Source organism: Pseudophryne corroboree, chromosome 1, assembly GCF_028390025.1.
Source record: "Pseudophryne corroboree isolate aPseCor3 chromosome 1, aPseCor3.hap2, whole genome shotgun sequence".
Classification (NCBI taxonomy): Eukaryota; Metazoa; Chordata; class Amphibia; order Anura; family Myobatrachidae; genus Pseudophryne; species Pseudophryne corroboree.
In genome coordinates this window covers 128,418,141-128,434,238 of record NC_086444.1, presented here as the reverse complement: position 1 = coordinate 128,434,238, position 16,098 = coordinate 128,418,141, and the positions used below count along the sequence as shown (strand labels likewise).

The following is a 16,098-nucleotide window of genomic DNA, read 5'->3' as shown; positions in this document are numbered from 1 at the left end:
GTGTGACAGGAGTTGGATCCTGTCTTTATACTAAACCATACTGCTTGATGATCACTGGATCCCAGGTGCTCACCCATATATATATATGTCGGATATCCTGTCACCATTTGTAAGAATTAAATCTAATATTGAGTCTTTGCAAGTGGCCTCCCTCACCAATTGCTTGAGAGATGCTCCCTATAAGAAATTTAGAAATTTGCCACTTGTAGCTGAACTTGCAAAGGACCCCTCCCAATCTACATCAGGAAAATTAAAATCTCCCATGATTATGACTTCTCCCTTTAAAGCCATTTTAGAGATGTCCAACAATAGGTTCCTGTCCAAATCCTGCCCCTGGCCTGGTGGTCTATAGATCACCCCAATGCGAATAATGTCCTTCTCCCCAGTTTCTGTGGTGACCCAAAGGGCCTCAGTTTTGTCATCAAAATTTTGTATTAAAATAGCATTTATGCTTTTTTCACATACATTGCTACCCATCCTCCTATTTATCCCAATCTATCCTTTCTAAATAAATTGTGTCCTGGTATAACTATGTCCCAGTCATGATTCTCATTGCACCACAATTGCCACAATATCCATGTTATCCCTTGTCATTATCACAATTAGCTCTGGAATTTTGTCTCCTAAGCTCCTAGCATTTGCAGACATCATAGGCGTGCACAGCTAATTTTATTAGGGGGTGCACCGCAGGAGGGGCGTGTCTAGAATCGCCTTTTAGGCATCTCTACCACTGCCTTTTGGGCGTGTCTAGCACTATTTTACAGTCTCTCAGTAAAATCACATAGATTAATCTAATTTCTCCCTGGTTCCTAATGATAATGAAGATATAATACACCCCAGAGAAATAAAATGAAACCAGCCAGTACTTTCTATCTACTACGCCATAACCCTGAGCCCTAGCTGCCACTGCATCGTATCGCTGCTTACACTTCCCCAACCTATCCCTGACCCAGTGGCGGAACTAGTAGCAAGTGATGAGCACCCACCCCTTTCCCACCCCCCAGCATCTACACCCTGTTTTTGAGTGGGCCAATCTGTAAAGTATGGGAGATTTAGGGGGCGTCTCTCCTATTTCTAAATCCCGTTCCTCTCTGACCGAAGACCTCCTGCAGCGGCAGCCATTTGAAACATGGTGCCGGCCGTCAGCCTATCAAAGCTCGCGGTCCGGCAGCAAATCAAGAGCCGCCACGGCCGGTCCGCGAGCTCTGATTGGCTGGCAGCCAACACCAAATTTAGAACAGACGTGATTAGGGGGTGCCTGTGTGCACCAGGAACCCCCTGTGCGCACACCTATGGCAGACATAGCTTTAAGAATTTTGTTTGTGCATCTGTTATTAGTAGCCATGTCCAGACAGTACAAAATAAATGACAAGTTTAAAGTTGAAATTACCTGTTTTTTGATGTTGCTCAGTGTTTGGTATTTGTTTTTGTTTTTTTACTAATCAGGAATCACAATCTGTCCTTTACACCACAACTACACCTCACTAAATGTACAGATATAGTACACTTGACCACAAATGGCCAAATGATCAAGGAGGAAAACACCAGACAGCATGCAGTAATAAACTGTTTCACTGAACAACTTCCCCACACATGCAATGCCAATTACAAGCAAATCAAAACATACTGTAGGGGGAGCTGCAGCGCACAGCTTCTCTTGGGCAGCCGCAGCTCCCATGGGCTTTGAGACGGTGGTGGCTGGGTAAGGCACTGACTCTGTCAGCAGTGTGTGTCTATCCTGCATGCTGGGGGGTGGTGGCAGGGGTAAGGGAGTCGAGAGGGGGCTGGATGAGAACTCACTTTCCAATGGTTCCGGTATGAATGGTCGACCATGTTATGGTCGACAGTCATTAGGTCGACCACTATTGGTCGACATTGACATGGTCAACACATGAAAAGGTCGACATGCGTTTTTTTTACTTTTTTTGGTGTCGTTTTTTGCGTAAAGTGACTGGGAACCCCAATTAGTGCACCGCGTCCCCTCGCATGGCTCGCTTCGCTCGCCATGCTTTGGGCATGGTGCCTTCGCTTCGCTCGGCACAGATTACCGTTCTAATTGTAGTCCACGTGGATCGTAAAGTATGGAAAAGTTCCCCAAAAGAAAAAAAAAGTAAAAAAACCCATGTCGACCTTTTCATGTGTCGACCATGTGTCCATGTCGACCATGTCAACCAATAGTGGTCAACCTAATGACTGTCGACCATAACATGGTCGACCACGTGAACGGATACCCTTTCCTTCACCTCGGTGATGCCCCAGCAACTGTGTGTATGACTTGTGTGTGGCGGGGGTGTATATTTTCATTGGGGTGGGAGTATATATATAGTACCTTCAGGCATAAAAGTACCTTCAGGCAAGCAGGCTCCTCCCCTCCCGCACACCGTCCTGCATCATCCGCCTCGTCTCAATATACCCCCCCACCTACCCCTGCGTCTTCCTGGGCTGCGGTTTAGCCCACTAGAGCTGCTGTACATCCCTGTGTGCCTGGCCAGAGAGACGATGCTGCCTCCTCCAGAGACTTCCAGCGTCCAGGTAATTGCTCTCAAAGGCACCTCACTCTGAGTACAAGATCTTCTGCCCAGCCTCATTCTGCTGCTGATAGCATCTCTCTCTCCCCATGCCCCCCCTCTCTCTCTATGCCTCTCTCTCATAATATATGTATCCTGATAAACGCATCTGAAATGTTGATAGCAAAGCTGGTATAGCATTTCTGATTACTGAAGTCCAAGGAGTCCCGCCGCGTTATATATATATATATATATATATATATATATATAAAAATCTGAATTCATGAAGGCGGCCCTCCGGGCGGCTTGAAATAAAGACCGAGGGGTACATTTACTAAGCAGTGATAAGAGCGGAGAAGTGAGCCAGTGGAGAAGTTGTCCGTAGCAACCAATCAGCACTGAAGTAACAGCTATAGGGGGTAATTCTGAGTTGATCGCAGCAGGAACTTTGTTAGCAGTTGGGCAAAACCATGTGCACTGCAGGGGGACAGATATAACATTTGCAGAGAGAGTTAGATTTGGGTGGCTTATTTTGTTTCTGTGCAGGGTAAATACTGGCTGCTTTATTTTTACACTGCAATTTAGATTTCAGTTTGAACACACCCCACCCAAATCTAACTCTCTCTGCACATGTTATATCTGCCTCCCCTGCAGTGCACATGGTTTTGCCCAACTGCTAACAAAGTTCCTGCTGCGATCAACTCAGAATTACCCCCATAATTTGCATACTATAAAATGATACAGAGCTGCTGATTTGTTGATGGGGAAATTTCTCCACTTGCTCACTTCTCCGTTCTTATCACTGCTTAGTAAATGTACCCCTTAGTCTGTGTTGAGTTGTCAACGTTTCAGAACCATTTACTTATGTTCTTTCGTTATCCATAAGGCAACCCTTGACCTCAATGGGGGTCATTCCGAGTTGTTCGCTATATTTTTCGTTCGCACAAGGTATGTGTAAATTTGCGAACATGTTGCAAAATTGCGAAATTCCGCCCCCAACGTGTTTTTGCTAATTCGTACGCAGTATTACACAAAGAGGGTGTACGCCAAATGACATCGCAGTAATGCGAATCCATCGCATTAACACAAACCTCATCGTAAAAATACTAACTTTTAGTAGATTTACACATTTTTCTTAAAATTGCACACGCTTTTGTTTAAAAAATGCACAGCAATGGTTTTTATTCACTTTTAAGTTAAATAAGGCTCCACAAGCCTTCCTCAATTACAAATCCAATTAGTGTAATGATTGTTAATGTTCATGACCAATTAAGTCTCCAAATAATACCTGTCGAACACTTTGTAGGCATAATTTGCCATTAACATTCTAAATAAGTTATTTTTAATATAGTTTTTTTTTTTTGTAGACGTATAGTGTGTGAATAAATGTGTTAACATGTTTTTATAATCAATAAGCTCCTAACTATTTTTTTTATCCGTTATAAATTTTTCATTCACATTCTTAAGTTACATGTCAGATATGTTTAAGTGAACCAATTTCTGCTAGGCAATCTGCAGTTCGTTTATTGCATAAATAAACACAACACCCGATTATCTTGAATAATATTTATTATTATTTTTTGTTGTTTTTTTTAAAAGTTTTGTTTTTTTGTTTTTTTTGGGTTAGACCAATTTTTGCATGACATCTACTGTTGCCACTAAATTTAGGAGTTGCTGGCGCATGCTGCCCAGAATTTGGGACAAACTTGTAGGATTTCCAACCGCAACATCTGAAATTAAGATGCAAAATAGACATTAATAACTTCATCACATTACCTATTATACAAACAAGGCACAAAGCACACTTTAATACAGGCATGTCCAAACTGCGGACCTCCAGCTGTTGTGAAACTACATATACCAGCATGCCTTGACACAGGTTTGGGGTCAGAGAATGCAAAACTGTGTCAGGGCATGCTGGGATGTGTAGTTTCACAGCAGCTGGAGGGTCGCAGTTTGGACAGGCCTGCTTTAATGCCTAAGTGACTACATCATGGCTGTTTTAAGGATAAATCAGTAGCAGAACAACACACAAGCCTGCTCAGCAATGTTTTTTAGTTTTTTTAAAGAAAGTGTACCACACCATGGGGTACATTTACTACTACGGGAGATCTATTTAAGATGGGACGTTGACCATAGCAACAAATCAAATTATACATATTATCTTGTAGAAGTGGTCAAAAAAAATACAAGTATAATCTTATTGGTTGCTATGGGCAACATCCCATGTTAAAAAGAACTACCATCTTAGTAAATGTTACACCATGTTGGCATTCATTCACATCTGGAGTGAAGAGAATTCAATTTTTGGGTGTTTGGCCCTGCATCATCACACTGCATATCAACATCTTCAGAAGGACAACATATCGTAGCATGCCCACACTCCCTGAAAGGCGACCTTACTTAATAAGGTCAAACAGGTTTGGATAAATACAATAAGCATTTTGTGAGTCTAACTTTCACACCACAAATCATTGAGTTGTTAGGCAGGCTAACAAAGTGAAGCATGTGATTAGAAAGTGCAAACATTATGAATACACAGGCAAAAGTGTAAAAGACTAACAACATACTAAACTCCACTCAGGTATAAATGTTTGCCTGAAAACCAAGCACATATAAACCATGTTGTCCTGGCAACCCTGTCGAACTAATGAGTGTCGACCTAGAGTGGACACACAAAACATTGCACACATAAACACTGTACATATAATGACACTCTCAAAAATTTCAAGGCAACATGTAGAACATGAATAATAACACAAATTTTTTTCCTTGGTACAAGATTTCCAACAGTACAACAGTGCATGTTTTGACATTGTAAGTGTAAGTAGGTAATCATTATTTTAAAAATGTAAAAACTTACTTTCCTCTGCAACATGTTGAACCCCAATAATTTCTTCAGGGGCTTCTTCTGCCCATTCACTGGGTGGGGAAGGCAGCTGGATGGGGGAAGGAGGCTGGATGGGGGAAGGAGGAGGGATGGGGGAAGGAGGCTGGATGGGGGAAGGAGGAGGGATTGGGGATGTTATTTCAGAGGGTGGGTCTGATTGAGAGGGCGAGGGGGGCGGAGAGAGTGTTTGGCCAATAGAGGGTGAGGGGGGCTGAGAAGGGGAGTTGGAAGGAGAAGGAGAAGGGGACTGGGAAGGAGGAGAAGGGGGCACAGAAGGAGAAGGAGAAGGGGACTGGGAAGGAGGAGAAGGGGGCACAGAAGGAGAAGGAGAAGGGGACTGGGAAGGAGGAGAAGGGGGCACAGAAGGAGAAGGGGACTGGGAAGGAGGAGAAGGAGGCACAGAAGGAGAAGGGGACTGGGAAGGAGGAGAAGGGGGCACAGAAGGAGAAGGAGAGGTGGGCTGAGAAGGGGACTGGGAAGCTGAGGTGGACTGGGAAGCTGAGGGGGACTGGGAAGCTGAGGGGGACTGGGAAGCTGAGGGGGACTGAGAAGGGGAGGGGGGCTGAGAAGGTGCCTGATATTGCCTCCCTGCAGCAGCTTGCCGTTGTGGTGGTCCTAGAATGATATATGTATTATATTTTGTGTGGCATGTCAAATGTAATAAACACCATTTGACAATTACACTGTTCTGTCCCATGTAAAAGACACAGGGCTAACAATTTATATTTTTATAAGAAATTTAATCTGTTGATGTTGTCCATAGCAACCAATCTGATTATACATAACATTATTGAAGCTCATTACTGAATCTATTCCATTGAGTCATATTGATTGGTATAGTCAACATCACCAGATCTCTATTCAACCCACCTTATTATATTGACACCACTGATCAAGTTATTTTGTACAGTTTCCAGCCTGTGTAGCAATTCAGGACAACATGCACTTGTTTAGAATCACTTTGCTACAGTCAGTACTGCTTGCCCTAACCACACACACTGTCAGATTTATTAAACTAGTTCAGTCAGTGTGGCAATTTACATACTATCACTCAGTGTAAATTTGCACAGTGTATGCTAATAATCTCTGTGTTATGTAATGTCACTTACTGCGTGCACGTAGTCGGCGTATTTGCTGGCGGAGCTCCGCCAACAGTTCTGGAGTCCTCCTGCGGAGATCACTCCATCTCCTCTCCAGTTGGATGATGGTCCGCCTGCTGCGGACGTGAGTCCTCAGTAGGTGGCGGGCCTCCGCGTAGGCCTGGCGCTTAACCCGATTTGGGATAAATCGCCCTACGCGGCGGTCAATCACCGCTACCAGTACGTGGAGCACCCGCCTGGTAAAAGGTGCTGCACGCATCATGGCAATGGCGTTTTCCTTATTTGGGCATATATTTATAGTGTGTGTTGGCATGTGATTGGTCGAAAATATATGCTGTCATCTAAATAAACTTTATTGATGTGTGCATTGACAAAACTTTATTGCTGGCTGCAGTGCTGTGAAGAGTAGAGGGGTGTTCGCTAGAGCGGTAATACGCAGTCGCGGAAGTGTATGACAATAAACGCACCAATTACACACACACACACTTTTATGAGAAAAAAAAAACCCAGTGTACTCACCACTTTTTGAATGAGCAATCAGCTGCACAGTCACAAAGTGTTCAACATTTAGTATCATATGTTGTTTGTTAATTTCAAGAAAACAGAAATGGTAATTAAAAAATTAAGTCTAAAAGTTTGAAGCAAATTATACAAAATGTAACCAAAAACACACATTGTAAGGTTAACATGTTTGAATATTTACATTTACAAATAAGAATATATTCACACACACCAAAACAATTACACAATGAGCTTTCAATAGCTACCTTAATGACATCATAGCAAAATAAACACAAACAGACAGTGATTTACTATCTTAAAAATGTAAAAAATAATATAAACTATACCTGAAATATTCTTGCACAATGCGTGCCCTTACTTCATTGCCCCTCCGGGAAACACTCCCCCCACCGTATCTCCGCCCAACCCCTGGCTCCTCATCAGGCAATTCCTCTGTTTGAGGAAGCTCCACGCGACTCCTTACAGCGATGTTATGGAGGATAGCGCACAGGACCACTATTTTACTTGCCATCTCTGGCGAATACATGATGTCGCCACCAGTGCGGTGGAGCACACGAAAACGTCCTTTAAGGACACCAATTGTGTGCTCCACCAGCTGTCTAGTGGCAGTAAGCGCGGAGTTAAATGCCGTCTGTGGTCCTGGCCTGGGCTTACGGTAAGGAGTCATGAGCCAGGGGGTGCAAGGATATCCACGGTCTCCTGTGTGATGTAAAAGAAATATTTTAAGTATAATATTATATTTGCAAAATATTTGTGATAAAAAAAATTAACAAAAACTCACCCAATAACCACATGTCTTGTCCTTGTCTCGATCTTAATCTCTGCCATATCCCCGATTGTCTAATTACATAGGCATCATGGGAGTTCCCCGGGAACATCGCATTCAGGGACAGGATCTGGAGGGATGGCCCACAAACAACCATCACATTCAGAGAATGAAACAGTTTCCTGTTTCTATAAATTTCTTCATTATGTCTTGGTGGCACAATAGCTACATGTGTGCCATCCACAACCCCAATAACATGTGGGAAGCGACTACCACCTTCCTCAAATTGCCGCTTCACCACATCTAGGGCACCAACATCCAAAGGCATAGCAATAAATTGCTTTACACGCTTGATGAAAGCCTGGCTGACACGCCGTAGGACCTTACTGAACTGGCCCTGCGACATGCCAACCAGATCTCCCACCACATGCTGGTATGAACCAGTGGCAACAAAATGTAACACAGCAAGGAATGGTGTCAATGGTGTTATTGCTGTAGGATACCGAATTGAAGATTCAAGATCACTCTCTATTATGGAGAGAGTGTCTAGGATTAGATGAGGTGGCAGCCTGTATCTTCGCAAAACCACATCATCAGGCATCCCAAAAAGGAGGACACGGGTACGGAAAATTGGTGGCCTAGCATGCCTCCGTTGCCTTGGTTGATGAGGAGCCGATTGCGGTTGGAGGGCTGGCAGCGGTTGGGGTGGGAGTGGTTCCGTGGGCTGGGGTGGGAGGGCTTCAGCAGCCACAAAAATCGACATCACCAACTTAAAATGAAGGTAAGAATATTTTTTAACAAACATAAATTCAAAACACACATTGTCATCAATAATCTTTGTCAAAGTGTATGGGTGTTAACTTACTCCAGGAGCATACGACATTTCTTCAGGAATAAATGACGGGACAAAATTCCAAAATTGGAAACAAAAGTGAAAAAAAAAATTAACTAAGTATTTCAAACATAGGTTAGCATCACAATTACAAAAGTGTGAAAGATTACAAACATACCCATATAATAACAGCAACAATATATATTATAACAACCAAGTATGAATAATGTAACTGAGTTTTATAATTAGATCCTAAATATTAAAAAAGGGCTCCCTTTAGTAGGTATTACAGCCAAGACCAGCCCTACTTTGAGCATAATAAAAACTTGGAAACATCCCAAAAAATATTTTTACAAAACATTAATGTGCCAAAAAACATAAGATACACACTTTTTACACACACATACTCCAGGACACACAGGGATAGGGTACTTACCTGCTCAATAAATGTCAAGTCACTTGCAGATAAATCCAAAATAAAAAAAAGGCTAATTGCCTACAAACAAACTCTGGATAATTTCTCCCAAAAACAGACACCTACAAGAGACACACAAGGAGGCTAAGAGATCATATAGGCAATTACCAAAAAGAATAAAAAACACAGGGATAGAGTACTTACCTGCTCAATAAATGTCAAGTCACTTGCAGATAAATCCAAAATAAAAAAAGGCTAATTGCCTACAAACAAACTCTGGATAATTTCTCCCAAAAACAGACACCTACAAGAGACACACAAGGAGGCTAAGAGATCATATAGGCAATTACCAAAAAGAATAAAAAACACAGGGATAGGGTACTTACCTGCTCAATAAATGTCAAGTCACTTGCAGATAAATCCAAAATAAAAAAAGGCTAATTGCCTACAAACAAACTCTGGATAATTTCTCCCAAAAACAGACACCTACAAGAGACACACAAGGAGGCTAATAGCACAAACAAACTTGCTAACAAATATAACATACACACTGTAAAGTACAGGTTAAAAACAAAAACATATGTCATACTAATCCATTTAAATAACAAACATATATCCTCCCAAATACAGAAACCCACCTCCATTGCACCACCAAACATACTTGCCTTTACAAATGACCAATGTAGGAATACTCACAAACGAAACTTCACAAAAAAAACACTACGCTCTACATGCTATAAGCTAATAAACTGACATCTGTATGCTTGACAATGCAAAAAATACTCACTCTGCAAAGTACAAAAGCCAACCACCTTCTCTGACTAAACACACCAGCTACTTCCATCATACACCCACTCACACAGCTTGCAAACCAGGCCCTTAAATAAGCAGTACAATCAGTCACACTATTAGCATAATTTACACCTGTGTGAATTTACGCTGCGCACGTACCTATAAAAACTTACACACCTGTGCGTACAAACATGTCATTACCAACATGGCTACTCGTGAGTTTTTAGCAGCAGAGATGGAACGCTTGCAGCGGCAGCAGGCAGATTTGGCACAAAGACGTATCGCATTGCAGCGGCGAATGCTGGAATCCGCAGAGGCGGATTCTGAAGAAGCAGGACTCAGTACTAGAGACATTCCAGCTTCTGATACCCAACAGTTAAGTGGGGTTACCCTTCCAGACACACATACTGGGCAAACTGAGGGAGATTCAGCATTAGCCACACAACAACAACATACAGAAGCTGCTAGTGATGAGGAAGATGATGAGGAAGATGGTGAGGAGCAACAGGACCAAAGCTCACAGGCTACTTCAAGACGTAAAAAAAGGCAGCCAGCATTCACTAAGAGGGAGTTGCGTGTTTTGGTCACACAGGCCATGTCAAAAATACATAGAGGACCAAAAAACATGGGTGCTGCTACGAAAGAACGCATCTGGAGGGACATCACTCATTCTGTGAATGAAGTCGGCTCTATCGTCAGAACATCACAGGAAGTTAGACGACGGTAAGTGCATCTTGGCAGTCCATTATCTGTGCTAAGTAGTCTTCAAAAGGTAGTTACATGTGATGTTGTGTATAGCAAACAAAAGCAGAACATGTGTCCTATATATTTTTACCAAAAATATTAATACTCTACCTTGCCCCTATTTTTCTAAACATATGTAGTTGGGCCGACTTCAAATCCCGCCTGAAGGGCAAGAGGGCTGCGGAGTGGAATGCCTCAAGGGCTACAGGTGGAGGACCAGCTGTCGCTGTGGAGTATACAGAGTTATAGGAGATAGCGATGGACTCTGTGAGTTATGAGGAGGGGCAGGGAGTGTCTCATATGGACACGGACCTGCCTGAAATCCTGACGTCACATGACTTGCCAGGTAAGTTTACGCACATATTTTTATTTTTTTTTAAATACAAAAGTCTCATATTATTTTTTTCTACTCTTTTTCCCACACATTCTTCTATTTGCTTTGCACATAACACAGCACAGGGGGGTGATCAGGTCGAGTCACAGGAGGGTTATGTGGCTGAGGCTGAGGTGGAGGGACCTAGTGGCTCGGGTAGTGTGGGACCCCAAATCCCACCTATCCAGGTTCCAACTGGCCCCCCCACCCAACCCTCTGCTATCCCGGAGATCCTGCTTGAAATTGCTAGGTATGGTGAGAGCCTAAATGCATTTCAGGACAGGATGATCCGGGAGGTAAGCCAGATAGCTGACCGGCTCACTGAGCACAGAACCAGTGTGGAGCAAGGTGTGACTCAACTCTGCCAAGGTCTGGCAGAGATCAGGCAGGGACAAGATCAACTTGCCTCCTCATTCCAAAGCCTTGCAAATAACATCTTGCAAGGTCTCCAGGCCATCGCTGTCTCCCTTGCCCACAGTGGCAGAGAGCCAGCCACATCGGCTCCCTCCCCTGCCCAGGAAGAAGATCCCACTAGGCAGGGCCCACGAAGGTCGCTCCGCAGACCAAGGCAAGAAGAACAGCATCAGGCGGGGAAAAAAAGAGGAAAGTGATGTCTCTCCAGATGGGCAGCACCCATGTTTTACATGTTGTCTCTATGTATTTTTTGTGTAGGCTTGTGTGGCCAGAATGGCTAACTCCCTCTTAGTGAAATGTTTTGGTTTTTTTTGAGATATTTGTAGCCTGTGAGCTTTTTTCCAAGTACACCAGAGCCATCTTCCTCATCCTAGTGTGCTGTGTATTGTTGTGTGTGTGTGGTGGCTCATGAATCTCTCAGTTCCCCAAATATATTTGTCTGGCAGGGTGTTTACAGCATATTATTTTTTGAAGTTAAAACATTATTTTGTCAGAAGCTGGAGTTTCCCTAGTACTGAGTTCTGCTATGTCATTTGTGTCAATGCCATCTGCTTGCTGCTTGGTCCATCTTTGCCTGTGATACTCACCTGTAGCCATGTTGTTTTGATATCGAAATATATTACAGTAGTAATAAATTATTGTTAACTAAAAAAATGTGTCCTTTATTTTAGTTAATGCATTATGTTAATCTTAGTCCTTGAAAGTTTAGCAAAGCATATAGACACTTGGGGAACAAGGAAAATTTTCTAACCAAAAAAAAAAAAAGCATCTTGAAAAATGCAACAGGTTTGACTTGCAACACACTTTAATTGCCATATTACAAAAAAAGACACAACTCAGGTTTGTGATTACTATGGGCAACAGGACAGCAATTTAAACCTTGACAGATATTCAAAAAAAATATAAAATAATTATGTTAAGTGTATGCTGCATTATGTTGGTCCTGATATACAAAGGTAACATTTTATGTAGTTTAGATGTTGCTGATGTAGTTTATAAGTTTGGTTAATTTCAGTTGTTTGCATTTTGTAGTATTTAAAACATTAAATAATGCACTTAACATAATTTATAAAAAACACAACTTGCACAAAAATAAAAGCCATATTTGTCAGCGTGACAGATTTTTAGGTGCTTAGAATTGATGATTGAAGTACTTCAGCAGAGCAGTGTTTAGCAAGTAATTGGCCAACAGATGAATGTGCTCTCCAATTAACTGGTAATTAGTGCATACACACTTGTAACACTAGTTCGCAAATGCAGAGTAACTGCAGACCTACTCGGCTGCTGCAGCAAGATAGCGAGGCTTTGCTATGTTAAGTTTCATTGCGAAAAAGCATTTTTGCGAAAAACACGCCTACTGCTAGTTGCATACTCCCACACTAGACGCCCACTTTCACGCCCATGTCGTCAGATTGCAAAGTTGCGCCTCTGTCACGCCTTCGCCACTCCCCGTTTTCGTTTCTGTGTTACGAGCAGTTTTCTGTGTTGTATTTCTGCACAAGTGTCGTATCGCTCTGCTCGCGCATGCGTATTTCCGCTTTTGCGCATGCGCGTTTACTTGGTTTCGGGCAGTTTGCGATGCGATGAATCTCTGCGATCAACTCGGAATGAGGGCCAATGTTCCTAATTTTTGCGTGTAAGCTGCAAATGTGTACACAATTGCAAATGAGTGTGCAATGGCTCTGGTACTGAAGTTGTCTATTTTCATTCCTGGGTGGCAGCTTAACTTGCTAACATTAGCAGATCCGTAGCCTAGCATACAAACATAAATTAACCCCTATGTATGTACAGACGTAACTCAACCGTGATCAGATCAGGGACGTGCAGTCAGGGGAGGCATGGGAAGCAGTGCCTCCCCTGTCATCAATGATTAAAATAATACAAAGAAGATACTTATGACACATATTCTGTATCATAAGTATCTTCTTTAGCCTTTATATTATTTTAATCATTATTATCTTTATAAAAAAAAGTTTTAAAAGGGTTTCTGCTGTTAGTGGAAAAGGGCCGGAAGCGGGGGGCGGGCCCGAGCATTGTGCAGAGAAAACCCATTCAAAAAAATCCCTGTTAGCGGCACCTAGTACAAGTGCCACTTTGACAGGGGCATGCTTTCATCCCATATGAAAGCACGCCCCTGTCACTTAGTCAGGTTGCTGATTGGCAGCTGCGCAGAGTGCCGGACCTGTGAGTGCGCTGCTAAAGTCACCGCACCGCATGCCACGACTGCGGCGGGGGATTCCTTCTGTGGTGCAGTAGCCAGGTACAGTAATATGGAGGACATAGCCTGTGCCTGTTAGCGCCTCTCCCCGCCTCCTCTCTCTCATGTGGATGTCTGTCACCGCTGCACGCTGCATCCTCTCACTCGCTGGCTACACATAGGAGTCCCCGGCTCTCATCACACTTCAGGTTCTTCCAGGGCCAGCGCTTCCATTAGTCAACTTTAGGCAGCTGCCTATGTGCGCTGGGACCCAAGGGGGCGGCCCGCCGTGGTTGCCTGGTGAAAAAATGAAGAATACATTCTCCGACTCTCCTGTACCCTTCGAGGAGGACAGTGCAATATAAGAATTCCACACTTGGCTGCCCCCACCCCGTACCTTGCTGCTGCAGTTGGTAACAGCCGCCACCCCCCGGGCCCCCGCAGTTTGCACTGTAGTCGGGGCTAGACAGAGTATTCCATAGTAGCTGGGAGTCGAGCAGAGCGGACCGTTCCCCCAGATAGGCAATTCCATCAGGAGGCACAGGACGCATACAGCCAGACTTCTGGCAGTGGATGGAGCCTCCCACAACCGCACAGCCTGGCCAAGTCTTCCCCATACAGAAGCGCCCTGTGCTGTGCTATGGATCTCTGCACAGGAGCACCTCCTCCCCCCTTCCTCATTGCTGCGTTCCCCTGACTGGCAGAGACAGGGTGTGGAAGCTCCTCAGCCATTGCTCCGCGCAAAAGAGCTAAGCAAAGAGTGCTTTTCAATCCGGAAATGGCAGAAGGGAGCTGTGCGTTCCCAGCAGCAGCAGGAGCAGCGGGTTCTCGAATGGACTGTGCTCCAAAGTGGCGGGCACCTGGCTACACAGCAGAAGTGGGTCTGAAGTCCATACCCTCCAACATTTTACACTTAAAAACCGGTACAAATAAGGAAAGGGGGCGTGGCCGCGGGCAAGGGGTGTGTGGCCACGCCCCCTTTCCTATACTTTCAATGGAGATGCAGTGTCAAAAATCGGTACACAGCCCTTTTTGGCCGGTACAGACCATAAAAATGGTACTGTACCGGCCAAAAAGGTACAGTTGGAGGGTATGGAAGTCTGAGGACTTCAAGTTCAGGTGCAGATCCTTAATTGAATGTGTATGATTGTGTATGTTGGAAACATTATTAATGTGTGTATATATAGCCTGTTGGTGCTTCCCTCCCCTCTGTAGAATAACCCCCCCCACTACTGCCCTCCCATATGGAGGAGACCCCCTCACTGCTGCCTTACCCTCTGTAGAATAACCCCATCACTGCTGCCCTCCCCTCTGTAGAATTACCCCCCACACACACACTACTGCCCTGCCATATGGAGGAGACACCCTCACTGCTGTCCTACCCTCTGTAGAATAACCCCATCACTGCTGCCGTCCCTTCTGTAGAATTACCCCCCTCCCCACTGCTGCCCTCCCATATGGAGAAGACCTCATTGCTGCCCTACCCTCTGTAGAATAACCCCATCACTGCTGCCCTCCCCTCTGTAGAATTACCCCCACACACACACACACACACACACATTACTGCCCTCCTACATGGAGGAGACCCCCTCACTGCTGCCCTACCCTCTGTAGAGTAACCCCATAACTACTTACCTTCCGTCCCCATCACCGCTGCCCTACCCTCTGTAGAATAACCCCATCACTGCTGCCCTCCCCTCTGTAGAATAACCCCCCCCACACACACACATTACTGCCCTCCTATATGGAGGAAACCCCCTCACTGCTGCCCTACCCTCTGTAGAGTAACCCCATAACTGCTGCCCTCCCCTGTGGAGGATACACCATATTCCCCCTTCCCTCCTCCCACAAGGAGGAGATCCCCTCTCTGCTGCTCTTGCCTCTGAGGGAGACTTCTCTGCTGGGAGGGCAGGGGCGCAGAGCCAGCAGCGGGTGCCTGGCAGAGAGTAGGGAAGGCCGTCTCTGCACCAATATTCAGGTTACGCCATCCTGAGATGGGGAACCTGAACTCCATGGAGAAGCGGAAAGCTGAGCTTTCCGTTCATTCATGAATCGCACTCACCATAGTAAAGTATGGGGATGCGATTCAGCCACAGAGCAGGGACTTCTCCAGAGTACCCTGCTCCGTGAATAGGAGGAATCCAAGAAAAGCCCCTTTCTCCACAAAACAGGGCTCTTCTCTGCTATAGTACATGAATAGACCCGATTAGTGTCTAATGGGGAATAGAGGGAACTGCTGTGTGACAGAGTAGCAGAGAATAGAAGGCAACGCAGTATTACATAATAGCAGAGAACAGAAGGTACAGGAGTGTGAGATCGTAAAGGGGAATAGAGAGAACTGCAGTGACACAGTAGCAGGTATAAGAGGAACAGCAGGGACATAGTAGCTTGAAACAAAGGGAACAGGAGGGACATAGTATTGAACAGGGAACAGCAGTGAGATAGTATGGATGGGTAGGGGCCCCAGTGCATTGCTTTGCCCAGGGCCTACAGAGCTGTTAAGACCAGAGCCGGATTAAGGGGGGGCCCCTGGGGGTAAGTACCCC

The 16,098-nt window shown here is 44.5% G+C and overlaps 1 protein-coding gene across 2 annotated transcripts in view; it reads right to left on the bottom strand.

Moving 5' to 3' along the window:
* Positions 1-4,097: 4,097 nt before the first annotated feature.
* LOC135057003 (putative nuclease HARBI1) overlaps positions 4,098-16,098 on the bottom strand; it is a 77,539-nt gene continuing 65,538 nt past the window's right edge. For both annotated transcript variants that reach the window (XM_063962862.1, XM_063962870.1), the window contains exons 3-11: positions 9,419-9,518; positions 9,237-9,336; positions 9,054-9,154; positions 8,651-8,670; positions 7,801-8,554; positions 7,346-7,718; positions 7,017-7,038; positions 5,371-6,012; positions 4,098-4,237 (exon numbers count right to left, since the gene is read on the bottom strand). In XM_063962862.1, coding sequence (XP_063818932.1) covers positions 7,035-7,038; positions 7,346-7,718; positions 7,801-8,554; positions 8,651-8,668 — 1,149 coding nt within the window. In that variant the 5' untranslated portion in view covers positions 8,669-8,670; positions 9,054-9,154; positions 9,237-9,336; positions 9,419-9,518 and the 3' untranslated portion in view covers positions 4,098-4,237; positions 5,371-6,012; positions 7,017-7,034. The remainder of the gene's footprint in view (positions 4,238-5,370; positions 6,013-7,016; positions 7,039-7,345; positions 7,719-7,800; positions 8,555-8,650; positions 8,671-9,053; positions 9,155-9,236; positions 9,337-9,418; positions 9,519-16,098) is intronic.